The sequence below is a fragment of the Aythya fuligula genome, chromosome 1 (genome assembly GCF_009819795.1).
Source record: "Aythya fuligula isolate bAytFul2 chromosome 1, bAytFul2.pri, whole genome shotgun sequence".
Taxonomy (NCBI): domain Eukaryota; kingdom Metazoa; phylum Chordata; class Aves; order Anseriformes; family Anatidae; genus Aythya; species Aythya fuligula.
This window is the reverse complement of record NC_045559.1, coordinates 195,223,657-195,241,524: the sequence shown is the minus strand read 5'-3', so window position 1 is coordinate 195,241,524 and position 17,868 is coordinate 195,223,657. Positions and strand designations below refer to the sequence as shown.

Sequence of the window (17,868 nt, the reverse complement as noted above, 5' to 3'; positions counted from 1 at the left end):
GGGGGGTTATTGCTGTCACCTGGCACTACAGGGAAAAGCATAGAGGACTAAAATGCTTAACCATGTGTCTCCAGGCCCCTCCGGTATTTTAGTTAACTTTGTTTTTCTTCTTCCCCGACCTGAGCAAAGCTATTCCCAGAAAAAGGGAACAGATTCCCTGCTGTTTCTCCCTTATGCAAGAGTTTCCTAATCACTCTGTCTGGTAGCTCTGCTGCGAGCTCCCAGCACAGCCCTTTCTCCCAGGCTCGCCCAAAAAGCTGCTCTCCTGCCTGGGCATACTCAGTGGGGAGTTGCGATTTGAATGGGCAAGAACTGCCAATCCCACATGTCACAAACCCAAGAGATGTGACTCCAAATACCATGAGGCTGGCAAAGAGTCCATCAGATTTAGAAGAAGGAGAGCAACATAACAATGGAGATCTACTTATGTTGGAGCCTTTAACAGATGTGGCTGCAGTCATTTCCATTTTCTCTCTGTATTGTTTTTTAAGCAAAAGCCAAGAATCTCAGTTAATCATCCGATTCCAGGAATGAGCTTTTAAACAACACGTCAAATCACAGGATTCCCCAGCAAACTGCCAGTGTTGTCAAGGCATTTGGTTTAATAGCACTGGAGGTATGAAGCCAGCAAATGGGGCTCGCTGTCCCCTGTGGCATTGTCCTCACCGTGGGTTGTTACCCTGGCATCAGTGATGCTTGTGCAAGTTTACTGAGATGGGAAACACCCAGACCCATCAGAAAGCAACTCTTTCCAGACTGCAGCAAGCTTGTCACTGCTGGGATGTGCAGACAGCAGTCACTGAATGTGGCCTGAGCAGCCCAGCCCTTCCACATATACACGGGCTGTTGGTGCCGTAGCCAGCAGCTTTGGCAGGGGTGGCATGGGAGCCAGCTGCAGTTGGGAACCCACTGAAAACAAAACAAGGTGAAAACATTCTGCTACAAAGGACAGGTAGGAAGGAATTGCTCAGATCCCTGCAGAATTTGCACAGCCAACAGTTACAGAAAAACAAACAAACCAAAACCTCTTTTTTTCCCTCAGTGTGTTGTATACAAACAACACTAGAAGGCAAAGGATCCCTTTATATTTAAATGCCCAGACACTTTGCAGGATAAAGAACATCCTCTGATCCCATCTGCTGCATTCCCAAGACCCTCTCTCTTTTTCCAGAAATTTTTCCTTACTCTTCCTTCGCACTCTGAGCAGCCTGCAGCTAACCAGCAAGGTGAGCAGCATGAAAAGCCAAGCATGCAGTCCTGTCCAAGTAGGCTCTCCAAGGAGCTGAGGAGGTGAAACTAAAGCCCTGTCCTGAGTTGCTAGGAGTTTTCTGCCCTGGGCAGTTGTGGCTGAAAGCAGGGGCTTTCACCCTACTGGTTGACTGGCCTGTTGAAATGCTGCTTGTAGAGCAGCACTGAGGCCACATCATGGCATATTAAAAAAAATGAATCAAAAGTTCAGATGGTCACTGGTTGCCTATGGTGGTGACACAGAAAATACTTAAACATCAATATAGGGGTCCTCGTGCTGTACGTGATCTACCATTTGAAGGGAGGCATGTTCCTCATCTTACTCTCTGAAGCAAGATGTACCATGTACGTGAAACATCTGGATGGAGCGAGGCTGCACATTCACAAAGACACCTCTATATCAAGTGTCTGGGTGCACATCAGCCCCAGGCAGTGCTAAAGGGATGAGCACCACCCTCTCCTTCCCTGTGCCTGAGAGGTGCAGTGTCAGCCCTGATGACCCACCAGCTGCTTCTCCAGCCCATCCATCTCAGTGGTGGGGGCAGTAAGGCAAACAGCATGGGAGCAGCAGCCAGCACTCACTGCACTGATACCTAGAAAATCAACCCCCTGTTATCAGCACATGCTCAGCTTTTCTGGATGGTCCTGCAACTGGAAGGAAGGAAAGAGTTTCATTTAGCAGATGGGCACTTACCAGGATATTGGTTTGCTTGTTGCATATTGACCACGTTCCTTCTTTGGTCTTTATAATCCGGTGGCGGTCGCGTCAAGTGTCTGTTCAGCTGATCTTGTGGAGTGATTTTCTCCTAGAGGATGAAAGTAGAAATAGATTCATTTGCTTTTCTTTATTTTTTTCCCGGCTCTGTGTTTTACCTGCCTCTTTCTTTTCTCAGTATGTACAAGCTGAAGTGTTTCTTCCCTTTATCCTCTCTGGTCCACGGGAGAGGATTTCAGTGGCATCTGCAAACCTGTGCCGTCACACACTGAAGCCTGTATGGAAATCTTTCTGCTGATTGTCTTGTGTTTGAGCCTGTTCTAGCTTTCTTTAAAATCTCTGAGAGCTGCTCAGCCTCTGAGAACATCGGCCATGTCTGCACAGCAGTACAAAGTCTCACATCTCGCATCCGCACCATCCTGCTCCCCTTACTTATCAGACAGAGGGGATGATGGTTCCCCATGGCTCCCTCCCCGCCTGTGCAGCTGGGTTTGCTTACAGAGAAAAACAGAGAGCACAGAGGCAGAGCAAACACCCAGGTCCAACCCAAACACGCAGCCGGGATGCAGCTGGAGAGTGAGAGGACCAGACCTGCAAGGACCACATCTGCCCCTTGGCTGCGTCAATATTCACCAGCCCATTCCACCCAGGCTGACCAGCTGATGTGCACAGCTGGCAAAGAGGATTTCAGGGATTTCAGCTTGCCATTAAACATGCTTTGTCCCATCCCTCCCTCTTTTTCTTCTTCCTACATTGGAGGAGCTGCCACAAAAATCAACAAAACCCATTCCTTTGTCATCCCTCATATCTTTCCTCACCAGGGATGCTGGCAGGAGACATGGCCAGGGTTTGGCAAGGACTGTGCTGGGATGGTTGTTGTTCATACCACTCACCACTGCCCTGTGCTTCCCTATACATGTACACAGCACTGTCTTACCTCTTACACCAGGAGTACAAACACTGGGGAAAGGGCAGTGCGAAAAGAAAGCTGAAAAGGCCAAGTAGTAGGGGACATTTTTAGTTTTGGGCCTGCAGCAGCACATGTCCAGTGAAGAAAAGATAGAAACCCAAGCCATGATCCCTTCCAACTCAAACCGTTCTGTGATTAAGTGTGGGCACTGGAGTCAGCAGCATGAGGTGAAGCCGTTCCTGTTCCTGGACCCTGACGCTGTGACTTGGTGTCTGCAGTGTTACTGCCCAAGGACTTCTTGGTGAGGCGGCACCCAGAGTAGCTCTGGGCTCCCCAGTACAACAGGGACAGGGATTTAGGGCCACCAAGATGATAAAGGCACTGGAGCACTTCTGTGAGAAGAGGCTGAGAGAGATGGGGCTGCTCAGCCTGGAGAAGAGGAGGCTCAGGGGGATCTCATCAGTGTCTGTGAACACCTGAAGGGAGGGAACACAGAGGATGGGGCCAGGCTCTTGTCAGTGGTGCCCAGTGCCAGGGCAAGAGGCAATGGACACAAACTGGCACACAGGAGGCTCCCTCTGACCACCAGGCACCACTTCTGTGCTGGGTGGGTGATGGAGCCCTGGCACAGGCTGCCCAGAGGCTGTGGGGTCTCCCTCCCTCAAAATCTCCTTGCCGTGGCCCCAGGCGGCCTGCTCTGGGTGTCCCTGCTTGAGCAGGGGTTGGACCAGATGGACCCAGAGGTCCCTTCCCACCTGAATTAATCTGGGATTCTGGGATTATGATTTTGCAATATGAGGCACCATGGCAGGAAAACGTGACTCTGACCACCTCAGTCACGAATTTGTCACATTGCTGGTGTGTATGTGCCTCCTGGTGTCATGCTTACTGGTCACGCTTCACCCACTTCTCTGCAGCCCACTGGGCCTGTGCTTTGTGCTTGGAGGGCTGAAGAAGTTGTTGAGGAAGCCATCTCAAAGGCTCTCCCCCAGGTGCACCCCAGCCTGGGCAGGAAGGGAAATGACATTTCCACATGGGCAGAGGCCGAGGGCATCCAGTGAACCACCAGCAGGTGCAACCCGTGCCTGTATTTGCCTCAGGGAACTTGGAGTTGCCTGAACATCAAACCAGCCCATCCATGTGGAAGAGCCTGGCAAGTGTCTGAAGCCGATCAGAGTCATCCAGGTGCCCGAAACAGCACACAAGTGGCCTCTCTTGTGATTTATTTTTTTTTTCTTTTGCCAGGGGCTCTTAAAAAAGCAGAGGGAAGAGCCTTTCTTGTGGTACTTAGGCATTTCCCTAACACATTCTGGGAGTGAGTGGCCTGATTAAGATTTATAGGGCTTGTTTCAACATAGCAGCCAGCCCAAACCCTTGCAAAGAAGAAAGGCAGGTTAACTTCCAGGAAATCCCTGTGATACCTGCAAAAACTACAGCTTGGCTTTGTGTGTATTTCTATGTCCACAACACAAAAGCAGATGCAAACTGATCTAAAAATCTCATTCTGTAGAGCTATTTTAATTTCTTTTTAGCTTTTACTTATTTTTTAAAATAGCTATATGAGCAATTACTTTTTCATTCTGACAAAAATTCTGCAGAAAACCGCAGCACAGAGGTGACTTGACACTTCAGTTCTTTTCTGCATAAATTAAAAAGCCAACAAATATTTCCTTTATAGGGCAAATAAAGTCCTTAACTTCAAACTCGAGCTTTTTAAATTGTATTTTTGGAATGGAAATACATTTGTAAACAACGAGATATTATCTATAAAATCTGAATCATTTCTGCTTTGAAAACATCCACATAAAACCATGGATGTTTTTCCATTTCTGTGTTCTTTAATTATTCAACATCATTCACTAAGTATGCCAGTATTTCTGAACTTATGTTTTTATAGAGAAAAGAAAGTTTGGATTCAAAATACCAGGCCAGCATGATAGGGTCTACCCTGTAGGCTGTCCTGCATAAGCCATAACCTGGGGGTCTGCTGCCACTGCAGCCTGGGGGACGCAAAGTAGGTGGCAGTGTCACCTCCATCCTTCTCCAGCATCCTCCCTGCAGCCCTTCCCTAGCTGCAGCAGGTCACAAGTGTTACTTTCTGCTTGCCCAAAGGACGTGAGAGGCTCTGCTCCTCTAGGACTTTTCTTCTCCATGCTTTGGCAAGCAGAACTATGGAGGAATGGTGAAGATGAGTGTGCACAGCGCATGTGATACTGTTTTGGGCAGATGGTCCCACTGCACTGCTGATGGGTCATGAAGCACCTTCAGCGGACTCAGTTTGTGTGATATCAATAGCAGTGCTATTTTCGTGGAACAAAACTAGTGAGTTATAGCATTTATCTTTCCCAACAAGATCATGCCTCAGAAAATGACTAGGAACTCCCAATTGCTCTCTCAGATACCGAGGGACAGAGAAGAACTGGTTACAAATATCTGGAAATGCATAAAGAGAAATGGAGAAAGGAAGACTCATGGACGATCCCAGCCAAGCACATAATTTTGTCTTGAACACTAAAATCAGTGTACCCAATCTTTGTTTACACACAAGCACTTCATACCATGCTGCCTAGGTTGCAGGGCCTGTAAGTCAGCTTTCTTCTGTGGTCAAAGCAGTGTCACAGTGCATCTTAGCTTACCTTACTTGAGAAACAACTGAAAATATTCATACACCTTGAATTTAGCATATGCTTATACTGTTCTTATAATGAAGCAACAGTAGCTCAGATACTTGAGTTGTTTCACATAAACCCAAGTAGGTTTCAAAAGGGCTTAGCAAAGTGCTGAAAAATATGAGGCACACTCTAAAAGGTCTAGGCTTTGCCAAAATGACCTCAAAGTCTTGTGGGCTTTCTTCTCCCTGTCTTAGCTTTCTTTTCTATTGTTTCCATGAAAATCATGAAAATCTTTTTTTTTTTTTTTCCCTATAAAATAAGGGATTGGAAAACTTACAGCTTCTGCCAACATCTGCTGCTGTAGAAGGAGTTGTTTTTGCTCCATCATTTGCCGTTGCAGAGCCTGTTTCTTTTCCATCAGTTGCTGATTCAACATTGATTGCTGGGATGAGTTCATGTAACCACTTCCAGTGTTTGGATTTGAGCAAGAACTGGAGCTTGGAGTGGGGCCAGATCCCTGGCCTACCACAGAGTGTTGATCCTGAAACAGAAGAAATGGCTTGTGAAGGATGAAAATAATAACAAGCATCAAGAAAAGGAAATAAACCTTTTTATGCAATTTGCTCAAGTACAGGACACAGCCCACAGACGCTCAGGACAAGTGACCGACACAAAGGCTTCGACAAAATAAGAAAGTGATGGGGTAACTTTATCGCTCGTGGAAGACTTTGAAAACTTGCCAGGTGGTTCCAGTGGCAAACCTCAGCGTTGTACCAGGAGCTTGGGAAACGCTAACAGAAGTAACTGAGCCGTCCTGGGGACCTTTCCGGAAACTTCCACTGGGCCGCATGGCAGGCTGTTTGACCACAAGGGAACAAACTCTGCATCTGCTGGCTCCTACCATCTGGTGAGCAGCAGCAAGGATTGTTTAGAGCCTCGTTGCTGGAAGAGCCTCGTTGCTGGAAGTGACATCTATTGTTAGAAAACACAGGAGTCACAAGCTGTGACTTTGCGGTGTGGCGAGTGGTGCTGTTTCCATTTGTCCCTTCACCTCCCTCATGAGAGCAATCACTGAGAGATTGCTAATTGTATCCCATTAGCACAGGGTTCAATAAATGGGCTTAGAGCTTGCCAGCTTCCTTGGTAAAACAAATGTGTAACTGGACGAGTCTTTAAAGAAGGTATTAGGGTCTCCCCAGTCTTTGCTATGGACCTAGATCTGCTTCCTCCTCCCCATGGGCAGCTTCATGAGGAAGGGATGGCAAAAAGTTATCACAGGAGGCAATGGGGAAGGTACTTGGGAACTCCAGACCATGAACATCCTGGATCCAAACAGACCTGGGATGACAATATGCTGTTCATTTTCTTTCACCCGTGGTTTCTCTTGGCACAATATGTTTTCTGTCTACTTGCTCCACCAGGGTTTGGTACTTGGACCTTCACCGCATGTGGGAAAGAGCTTTCTCAGTCCGCACACAAGAATGTGTTAGCCCATAAAAACATTCAGCCTGTGTTGGCTGTCACTCAGCAGTCAGATATTTCTTAGCTGCCCAGCTGCACAGAAAATAGCAGAGATTGGGGAGATCACGACAGTTTAGAGAAACATTGTTTTTCTGGCTGCTTTGGTGCAATTCCCTGTAGGAACCCGACTGCTGGATCCTGTCCAACCTACCAGCCAGCAGTACAATTGTCCCAGAGCTCAGGAATCGAAGAAAACTGCAGTTTGGTGCTGCCTGGAAGGCCCCAGCTCAGTTTCAAGGAGCGGTCCCAGCATCTGGGCACTACCTTGGGGAAGCTCTGCTCCAAGGCCATTGCCTCCCAAGGCACCCAAGGAAATTAGGACTGGCCGGGCAGCCTACCCATACCCTAAAGACCACGGGGCACCGATGCAGATCGCTCTGAAAACCCTTGGGAAGCTCATTTCTGTGCCTTAGTTTTTGCTCAGTGCCTTCAGCACACAGACGCACCCCCTCACACACAGTAACATGCACACTGCAAACTAATCCAACTTATCTTTATACCATCTGGCATGGAAGAAACACAGCGATTGTTATGGTTATTTCTATCTTAAAATAATTCCGTGGCTTTTAGATGGGGCCGCACGAGTGCATAGCTAGCTAGATAAAAGTATTCGACGTCTCTTAACGAAATAAAAACCATGACTTTCTGCTGGAGCCACCTGCAGCCCCCAAGGCAGTGTTACAAACCCACCCTCGAAAATTTATTGGGCTCTTACACAATTATATCCCGCACACTTTCCTTCAGTTCCAGAAGGAATCCAGGACTGCTCGGCATTGCCACATTTTTCAGCCCTTATGTTAGCTGCAAGATAGAAAATACCTCCTCTCAACAGACCTGCTTGCCAAGTTGTTGCGCAAACTTTTTTGTCTTTCTTAAAATATTTTGAAAAGAAAAATATGTTACAATAAATTGGCTTTGACTCCTATATTCAAATGACACTCTAGCTTGAACCCGGCCACATGTTACATCCATTAATAGGTTTCATCTGCTGTGCTTTCGCACAGATAATGCAGGCTCCACCAAATGCGCCTTCGTAGTCCAGCCTAAAAAAAAAATCAGCAACAGAGCCCAACCTTCTCTCTCTCCCTCATCCCCTGCCAGCTCATGTGAGCTGTGGGAAGGGACTTTGTTTTCAGATAAACTGGGCAGTGTCCATTCACACTACCTATAAAAGAAAGCTTTTCTCTAACAGCAACTGGCGCAAAGCTCTGGCTGCTTGGCAAAAGGGCCCTGAGAAAACAGTATAAATCGAGAACTTGGAGCCAGTTTGTTTTTTTTGCATTCAGTCCTTTCTCTGCTGTTTGTGAAATGTCAGCGTGAGCCTGTGAGGCTGTGGTGTGATCCTCGTCTGCTCTTCTGTAGCAGTGATGAGGCAGGAGAGGGCAGAACAGCTCCGGGGGCTAGCTGTGTGCCAGCATCCCCCTTCCCACACCTTGCTCTGCCCCTCACTCACATCCCCACGGACCTGAAGGCATCCCTGACATGCCACCAGTGACATGGCACTCTGCCCCTGTGCCTGGACAAAGCATGCTACCCTCCATGCAAGGGAAAAGCAGATTGGGGTTGCAGCTACCCTGCTCTCACCAAACCATGCCATCCCACACCATAGCCTGCTCTGCTACAGCTCCATGCCTCTGAGGTTGCCCCCACGTCCCTGGTGCTGGGGTACAGCCACAGCAGTGCTCGGGGTGCCAAGGCAGAGCCCTCCCTGGTGTTACTGCGAGGTACAGGAGCAAGGAGAAGCAGGAAGAGCAGCAGGGGCAGTGAAAGCACTGCAGAGCTGGTAGCACAACTGGGGGTTTGTCTGCAAGCATCACAAAGAACATTTTGCTCAAATGTTTAAATTAGCAGTAAATCAAAACATTGAAAACTGGGTTTGCTTCTCACTTTCCCTGATGCAGCTGACTTGTATTTATACAAACATTTATCCCTTTCCTTTCCTTTCCTTTCCTTTCCTTTCCTTTCCTTTCCTTTCCTTTCCTTTCCTTTCCTTTCCTTTCCTTTCCTTTCCTTTCCTTTCCTTTCCTTTCCTTTCCTTTCCTTTCCTTTCCTTTCCTTTCCTTTCCTTTCCTTTCCTTTCCCTTCTGGATTCAAGAAACGAGGAATTAAAAGAAAAGAAAGCGACAGGCTCCGAATTATTCACCGAAGCCCACTCACTGACTGCTGTGTGCCTCACCAAGAGCTGCTTCCCCAGCACTTCCCAGGGGAGGAGCTGGGTGAATTTGTGTCCACCCAGTGACCCGTCCTTTGCCTTTTGTTCCTCTGTGAGCCCCTGGTGTGCACCTCCCCTGCTTCTGCTGGCATCCTCCTTCCCACAGCCCAAAATTCAGCTTCTCCAGCGGCTCCCAGGGCCGAGCTCAGAGCAGTACCACGCTTACACAGAAAAAAAAAAAAATAAATCTCTGAGCCATCTCTTTTCTGCTGCATCTCGTGCACACACAGACACCCTTCTGCAAAGTGCTGGGCTTTCCATGGACGTCTCGACCCCAGGTACCATGTCCTGGCCTCAGACAGGGAAACCAAACAGCGGCAGGGCCGTGGCAGGCTGCCTGCAGAGTAAGAGCTCTTTCAGCTCTACTGAGAAAAAAAAAAAAAAGCAAGAGCGTTTTCTTATTTTTAGGAATAACTCCCACTCGGGACTGGAATGCAGAGGGCTGCTTCCCGCGCCAGGGTACGCTGCGAGAGCCCCAGGCAGCTCCCGAGGTTGGGGCGATTTGCAACAGCTGAGGATCTCGTTTACGTATCGGGGCTGGAAATAACACAGACCGGGCAGAAATGCAGCCAGCCTGATTCTGCCTTGCCTCATTGCTTGTTCGGTATCTCTCCGAGCACCTCGGGCTCGTTCATCCTTTTTCCATACGGGCACGTAACAGCACCAAAGTGCATCTCCTCTGAGCTGAGCTCTCTGACTTCCATCAGATTCCCCCAAAATGCCTTCCAGAGCCCTCCCTTCACTACAGAGAGGGACCAGGCTGTATAATTAGGCTCTAGGTGCCTAATTTAGACAACCAAGCTAGGAGCCCAAATTAGATGATAGGAACATTCCCTGACACTCCTAATTTTAGATGCCTGTAGTCACACCTAAGTGAGATGCCTGGCAGAGCGGGTGTGAACAACCAAGCACTGGTGAACTGCTTTTTAAGGATGCTGTACAGAATGACCAAAAAGCCTTTTGAGTTAATCACGCAGAAGGCATTGTTACAGGTTGAATTTCATCTAATACCCTGCCAGAGAGGGCTTTACGGTTTCTAGCAAAATCACAGTCATACGTGTATTTGAGCCTCTCAGTTAGCCAAAATTAGAGGAAATAGCATTTGGAAAAAAACTGAAAATTGCAAGATCCCAAGACCTGTTTTTCTATGTCCAATATCTAGAGATACAGCTGGGTGAGGAGTGCAAAATATTTCCATTAAGTAATTTTGTGGAGTGTTTATAAGAAGCTGGCTCAGCCACATGAGGCCATCTCCTGTGTTTTTCTCCTCGGACCATCTGAGCTCTCAGGACAAATACACTCAGGGCCAACCATGTTTTCAAGGCACATGCACGAGGAATCACGGACACCAGCGCTGGCAATTTCACAAGCCCAGGCTATCTGCCAGAAATACTTGTGCCTTCATCCAACCAGGGAAAAGAAGCACATGCTGTGTCAGTCCTCCAAACAGTGGAGCTCAAAGAGGAATCGTGGGCCTATCGCCCCAGATGCTGCGACGCTGGAAAAGATCGTGACAGTGGGGAGCCCGTGCCTCGTTTTTGCAGCTCCAGTGAAGTGACAAGGCTGGGGGGCACCTCCAGCAGGCACCCAGCTTGCAGAGGGAGATGTTCTTCAGCACAGCCAGCTGCTGGGACAGCCAGACAGCCACGCTTTTTAAAAGGGCAGGGTTTTCTGACTCACCGAAAGGGAGGTGGGTCACCACGTGGGGCTGCCCCAAACAACTGCCACCAAGTTGCACCGAACCCTCCACTGGGCCCAAAATGTGTCTGAGAGCACTATTCCTGCTGTGCAACCAGCTGTGCTTGCCCAGGAAGGACTTTGCTCCTATTTGCATCCAGGAGCTACCTGCACCAGCTCTTCAAGGTAGCGCGGGTGTCTTCCTGGGGTGCAGCATGCTGCCACGCAGAGAGTGCCATTTTCTAAACGGCACGGTAGAGCAGGAAATCTGGCATTGCTCTGCTAAGCCCCCATCCATCATCCTATCATCCACCACCGTTACCCCTGGATCTCCCTTGCAGTCACCTGCAGGCCAGCCGAGGAGCTGTGCTCGCCTGCACAGTCCCACGGGACTGCAAGAGGGCAAAACCAAGGGATGTTTCAAAAGCTTTTCCCTCCTATTTTTCTTTTTTTATTTCTTTTTTTTATTTTTTTTGACTCCTGCAACATTTCTGCATTTTCCATCAGATGTAAACCTATAATATTTAAGAAATTTATATGTAAAAATAACAAAAACAGATACATTGCACAAACTCCTAGCTAAAAATGGGTGATCTGCTATCTCGGAGTCGATCCCACTTTTGATGAGAAACCAAAGGAGTTTTACAGATAGATAGCTATTTATGTAGTTCTTCATAGAAACCCTTTATAGCTTTTTGCCTTCTGAGCACCGCCAAGCAAGCTGCTCACTGCTGAGATCCCTGTGAACTGATTTCCAGCCGTCGGTGATTTATTTGCCGTCTCGCCGTAATCCCCAGGCAGGAGGAGGCTGCTTGCTGGGGAGCCGCACAGCCCTATAGCCACTAGCAGGCACTCTTACAACAACCTTTCCACCCAAACCCGTTAAAATTGGGCAAAGTGGGAGCTGCGCCTTGCACGGAGCGGGGATCGGCTCCAGCCCTTGCACAACCACATAGCAACAGGCCCAGAACAGAGCCTCATTACCAGCCTTGTCCGACAAGCCAGCCTTTAACGAGAACAAAGGTTGACAGTGATTAATCATTAAGCGGTTCCTTGTTCCCTCCTGCACGTGTTGGAGGCAGCCTCCTGCCGAGGCAGTCTGGCATGTTTCCTGTCTGCCTCGTACCAGGGCCCGCACAGAGCCGCCTTTTCCCAAAGCCGAGCCGAAGGGGCTGCCTCTGCTCCTGAGCACGGCGAGTGCCGAATGCCCGTGCACCCTGTAGAAATAATAAACCCTCGCCTGTACGTCTGGTCGCTGCATGTTGGGCCGAAGTGTGTTTTTTTTCACCTCAGAAACTTCCCCAGGGCCGCCAAGGCTGGCTGGCCGGCATTTCGCCGCGTGCACCGCCATCAGCTTTTAACGCGCTCTCCGGGCGTGAGGTGTATGTGGAGGTCTCTGCCTCGCGGAGGTTTTGTTTATTTGTCATGAAAATGGCACGCACGTGTTGAAAGCCCAACAGAGGAGGTTATTGTGAAACTTCTGCATCTGCACAGGGATGTTGGCTCCACCGAAGCTCCAGCTGATTTCGATGGGGCTACGGTTTCCTCCCGGGTCCCCACCGGGCCACGGGTGGCACTCTTGGCTTGCAGTCACCACAGCTTACACCAGGACAAGGTCCTGGTTTGTGCAGACACCAGCAAAGAGCCCCCACTGGTGCACCTGGGCAAAGACTCTCTGTAGGGAGCGCTGGTTTTCAACGCCTCATGTGCTCTAACCTACCACTGAAATGTGTGCCAAGAGGATAAATGATGAAGACTATCAGTTTTTCACAAGATCAGACACATACCGATTCGCTCCACTTCAGCATTATCATCTGTAGAGGTTGTAATGTGCAATACTCACGCTGCAGTGAGCCAAGCCCTTCACTTTACCACCACACAATTGCAGGGAACCAAATTAGAGAGGTTCAAGGAGCTGCCACTCCTCCAGCCAGAGCAGGGGGTGGTGTGAGGGGACCTGGTTTGCCTTCAGGACGAGGTACATGCATGCTTGCAGGCTCCCTGCCTCCACAAAGGAGTGGTAATTCCCAGCTGAGGCAGTGAAAACTTCCTAAACTGACTGAATTAAACACTCCTGATTATCTGCCTGTATCTTTCATGTGGGTATATGTTATCTGTGGGTATGCATACCTTATTCATCTAAACATTCTTGTCTCTTTGCCATATGTTCATTATCATTCCCCCAAATTAGCTAGCCTGAGGATGATACAGAGCATGGAAAATTTCAGCCCTCTTAGAAGAGCCACAAGCAATCAAAAACAGGGGCTTGGAAGAGGAAGTACTGGGTGAAATCAGTAGTAGGTGGCACACTCCAGCACACGTGCTTACACGAAAATGTCCAGTTTGCAGAGAAATGCTAAAAATTACCCTGAAGACTGACATATATCAGGCAAGAGAGCAATCTCCTGTCTCTTTTGGCATGCCATCCTCATGTTTCCCTCCCTGCAGCGAGTCTGACCGTCCCACTGACACAAGGGCAGATGGGCACCATGTAGGGGAGCGTGGTCCAAAGATCCCTGAAATTGTGGAGACCCAGGCTGCTAAATGTCACATGAACTAGCTAGGTGTGGAGTGTTCTCAGAGGCCTCTCTTTGTGCTCAATGATAAGTGAGGGGACATTCAGCTGAGGGACATTTAGCTCAGGAGGATGCTGCGTGCATGCAGCTGTCTTCCAAGCACGAACCTGCCTCGTGTTGCCACTATGTGATTAGGTCAGGTCCAATGCTATATTTGCAAAGCAATGGCTACCTAAGAGATCTAATGGAAATGGGGTAAAACAGTCTGTACCTCTTCTTCTTGATCATAAACAGTAATGCAGAGTTCAATAGAAAGTTGCTGTAATTTATCCTCTTGATTTCCACGTAATTCCCTAGTTTCATTAACTTTTCCCACTGGCATTTGTCTAGGTTCTCTTTGCACCTCCCATTTCTCTCCTCATATAAGACTCACCCTCCGCATTAATTCCATTTTAAACACATTTGTGTCACTTCTAAATAACAGCCACAAAAAAGGGGGTGGTGAAACACTGAAATTTCTCCTCAAACAATGAAACAAAGCAAAGCAAACACCACAAAATGCCTGTTTTTCTGCAGGAGGGCAAGGGGGAGCAGGCAACCTGAACAAAACATTTAATGAAGAAAGAAAAAAAAATAATTAAACAAAGAGCAACAACAACAGAAAAACCACATCACTGCAGCCAAACACTTGAATACAAATGGGCACAACATGGGTGACATGACTGTCAGGGGCACATACGAAGATCAAAGCCCTCCTGCTGAGAATACGCAGCAAGAACATGAGCATCTTTAAACGGGAGCCTCCTGGGATCTGCTCTCTAAGCTAAGGGCTCGGAGCTCTGAGGGAAAACAATGCCAAACACTGAAAAGCAGCGCGGGAGGAATGGAGGAATGCCTCTGACCTGGGTCTCCATGCACTGATTAAAGTCCCGGGTGGCAGCCCTGGGGCGGGCGGTGGGGCTGGATCTCTTTGTTCCACGTTGATGACAACGGATGCCAGCAGAAATCGGCGGCTGGGGCTGGGGGACAAGTGGAGGAAGCAGCGTGGCTTCACCGGGTATCCTGTGGGCTCTCAGCACTTCAGGTCTGAGGGGCAGCAGAGCCAGGTGGAGCTCACCCTCTTCTGACTTCAGCCTGGCCATCTGCAGGGCCAGCATCCCCACCACGGGATGCAGCTGCTGCTCGCTGCCCCTCTGGTGGCATTGCTGCCTGTGGCAGTTCTCAGGAGGATTGCCTTCAAACTACCACACAGTCAGTGCCTTTTTTATCCGGTTTCAGAAGAAGAAAAGGTCAGTCAAAGGTGGCAGAAGGCCTCTAACCACTGTGTAATGGCATAGGTCCTGAAAAAGGAACCGGGCATCTCACTCAGCTCAAAGAAAGGCCCAACACTGTCTGGATGTAGTGATCCAGTTCTTCTATTTTTTATCTCCAACCTTCAGAAAGCTGAAATGGAGCCAGCTGCAGAGGTCAGCATAGCTCGGTCCACCAGGGACTAGTCCTGCCTTGGACAGCATGTCTGGGAGGAATAATCTGAGGAAGGCCTTCCTGAAATCAGATGAAGCTAAAAAGAAACTCTACTTCTGGCATTTATTTAAGCTATTTACTGCCTAAACCTTGCAGCGTGGGAAAGAAAAACAGACTCTCCGGGGCCTGCCGTATTCCAGCTATCAGATAAAGCGTGACTCAGGAGAATGGGAAGGTTGGTGCCAACAAAAACCTTCCTGTGCTTCTTCTGCTCACTCCGCATTATTCTTGTGCAAGCCCTGCTTTGCGCCCACCATTTAAAAATAGAACTACTCACGTATGAAAGAGAACAGGTGGGCAGGGTATCACAAGCTGTGCTCTTATTCACAGGGGAATAAATTCCCCCTGCTTGTTATTAGCAAGGGGAAAGTGCAACCGCAATTGCCTGTGCCTACAGATCGTCCTCCAATTGCGTTGTGGTGTTTCCCACAGTTTGGGAAACAGCGAAGGTCAGTACCAGATAAACTCTAGGCTTTCATTAAGGGAAAAAATCATCTTCTCCTAGCAAAGAGGCCCCAGGGAGATGCAGGTTCTCTCCATCTTCTTATAGAGGTGGAACTTGGCCCATGGCTGGAAGGTTGACCTCACCTCTTTCTTTTCTCTCATTTCTCTAACGCTACTTCTTAATTAACCTACCGAGAGTGTTAGTGAGCTTATCCTGGCACCATCAGGTTCTCTTTTCTGCTCCTAAATGCGTCTGTGGCTACATGGTTTGCTTTAGCTTTCCATGTTCCTGCTATTCTGTCTGGCGAGGTGCTTTGCTCCTTGTTTCATGTGTCAGCAAAAACGCAAATGAAGGAAACGTCACTGTGAACTTCACTTTGCTGAAGGCATAGCCTGGCTTCGACTGCTACTCAGCCTCCAATGCCAGCAGGGGGGAAATTCTTCACTGTGCTCCCCACTGGCATTGTATTTCCCACCCCAGCCCTTTCCACTGCATTTCCACTAAAATATATATAAGTAGCATTATCTTAAGAAGCAACTAATATAAAAATCCCTTGTGAACATTACACTGCTCAGCTTTTCTCCAACAATTTGGAGCTTTTGAATGCAGTCCAGGAAGAAGACAGCAAACAGACTTGAGAACGAGGATTTTAAGCAGCACCCTGATGGTCACAGCCACACAAGTTGCTAAACGTGTAAACTATGAAAAAACTCTGCTTATTGGCATCGGGCTTTTCAGGTGGCAGAGAATATTCTGTTCACTGCCTGGTGGCAGAGCTGAGGAGGTAACTGCAATACGGAGGCTTTCATAGGCATCCGCAATGCCTGTGGAGATGTGTTGGACCAGGTAGCTCAGACAAAATCCCGAAGCAGAAACACCCAACTCACCCTTAACTGTGCTTGCATAAAAAGGAGGCGAGAAAGCAAAAGGAAGACTACAAGGAGAAGACAGTTGAACTAAACAAACTCAGCGGGGTTGCACTACATTCTGTAAATACTGGGTTAGAAAGCACGGAAGTTAAAAAAAAAAATGTTGGCTTGGCTTGGTTTGGCTTGGCTAGAGGTCATCTGTTTGCAGGCCTGACAGCTGGACAACAATATAGGACAAAAGAAAAGCATTCATTTATTGAAAACTTGGATTATTTAGGATTTTAGATATTCTAAGTCTGCATATTTGTTCTGCTGAAAAATGATCTTGACACCCGTTTTCCTGTCCTGAAAAGCAAAAGTTGGATTCAATCTTGGGCAATAGCGAGCATATTCCTCCTTTAGCTTCAAAATAAGGTTTAAATGTGATTTACTTGGCTCACTGGTTTGTACTGTCTTGTGCAGAAATAAATTTTATCCCAAGCGAATGGATCTTCCTGCAAGTGTCTGGGCCAAATAAAGGCTTCTGGTAAATACTTTGGATGCTACAGGCAGGAGAAGTCTACTGGACTGGAGGCTCTGTGGTTTCAGAGGAGGGGCATCTGACCCAGAATAATTTACCTGGATTGAAGGACAAAAATCTTGTGATCATGAGTTCATAATATTTGGAATACAGTGATAACGATTTGATGCTTGGTGGCAAGGAGTTGTGATGTGACATTTGTGAGGTGAAGCTGGTTTGATACTACGAACCCTGACAAATTGTAGGAGTAAAGCACTTCTACAGTGCTGTGACCCCCTTGTTATTACAAATATAGACGTGATAATGATGGCAAATAATGTGAGTTTTAACCAATGTGTTGAAATATGTATGATTATTTAAATTGGATGGCTTGGGATGTGTAGGGCTAAGAAGGGCAGACTTAAGAAATAGTTGCTTGCTTGGCATGCTAAAGAGCTCCTCTGGGGTCTCTTGTTCTCCAGACTAAAGAGGTGTCAAGTTCAGGGAATAACCTCTTACTAGAAAGGTCTTGCTCTGTAAAAACACTTCCTTGATTTTCATAATAATGTTAACCGTGCCTCTTCATTCAGCCTGTGCTTTTCTGTAATACTGTTTTGTGCCACTAATCAGAGTTGAATCTAACAAAAATAAAGTGTTTATTAAGCTTTATCTAATCTCAATCTAATCTGACAGCAGCAACCCACATCTGCTGCTCTGCTGTGTGCTCCAATTTGGACCACCTACTGTACATGGGTAATTAGGTGTCGCAACTGCTACAGCATCGACATTCAAGGGAGTGCTGAGTGATTCAGACAGCCATTGCAATGCCCACAGCCACCAGTCCCTGCCTTCCTAGACATGCAATTGGCAGTCCCATGTAAGATCCTGAAATGGATTCACTTGGTGCTGTTAGGAAGTTGGGCGCCCAGTCCAGGCACCCAGGCTCTCCCTGGTGTTCGTGGAGAGGAGGCGACTCCTTGACTCCAGAGTGTGCCTGGTTGAGTCTGGCCTCTGAAATGGATGGTGTGACATGAATTTGGAGGTGCTTCTACTGAATGAAGGAGTAAGGGGGCTGACTTGGACATGACACCGTGTGTTAAAATGACACAATTCTCATCTG

General features: G+C 47.9%; 1 protein-coding gene across 1 annotated transcript in view; it reads right to left on the bottom strand.

Annotated features, from left to right (window-relative positions):
* The window catches only part of MAML2 (mastermind like transcriptional coactivator 2), a 205,056-nt gene that overhangs the window by 7,470 nt on the left and 179,718 nt on the right, over nucleotides 1-17,868 (bottom strand). The window contains exons 3-4 of the mRNA XM_032187559.1: nucleotides 5,823-6,026; nucleotides 1,943-2,054 (exon numbers count right to left, since the gene is read on the bottom strand). Of these exons, the coding sequence (XP_032043450.1) occupies nucleotides 1,943-2,054; nucleotides 5,823-6,026 (316 nt within the window). The remainder of the gene's footprint in view (nucleotides 1-1,942; nucleotides 2,055-5,822; nucleotides 6,027-17,868) is intronic.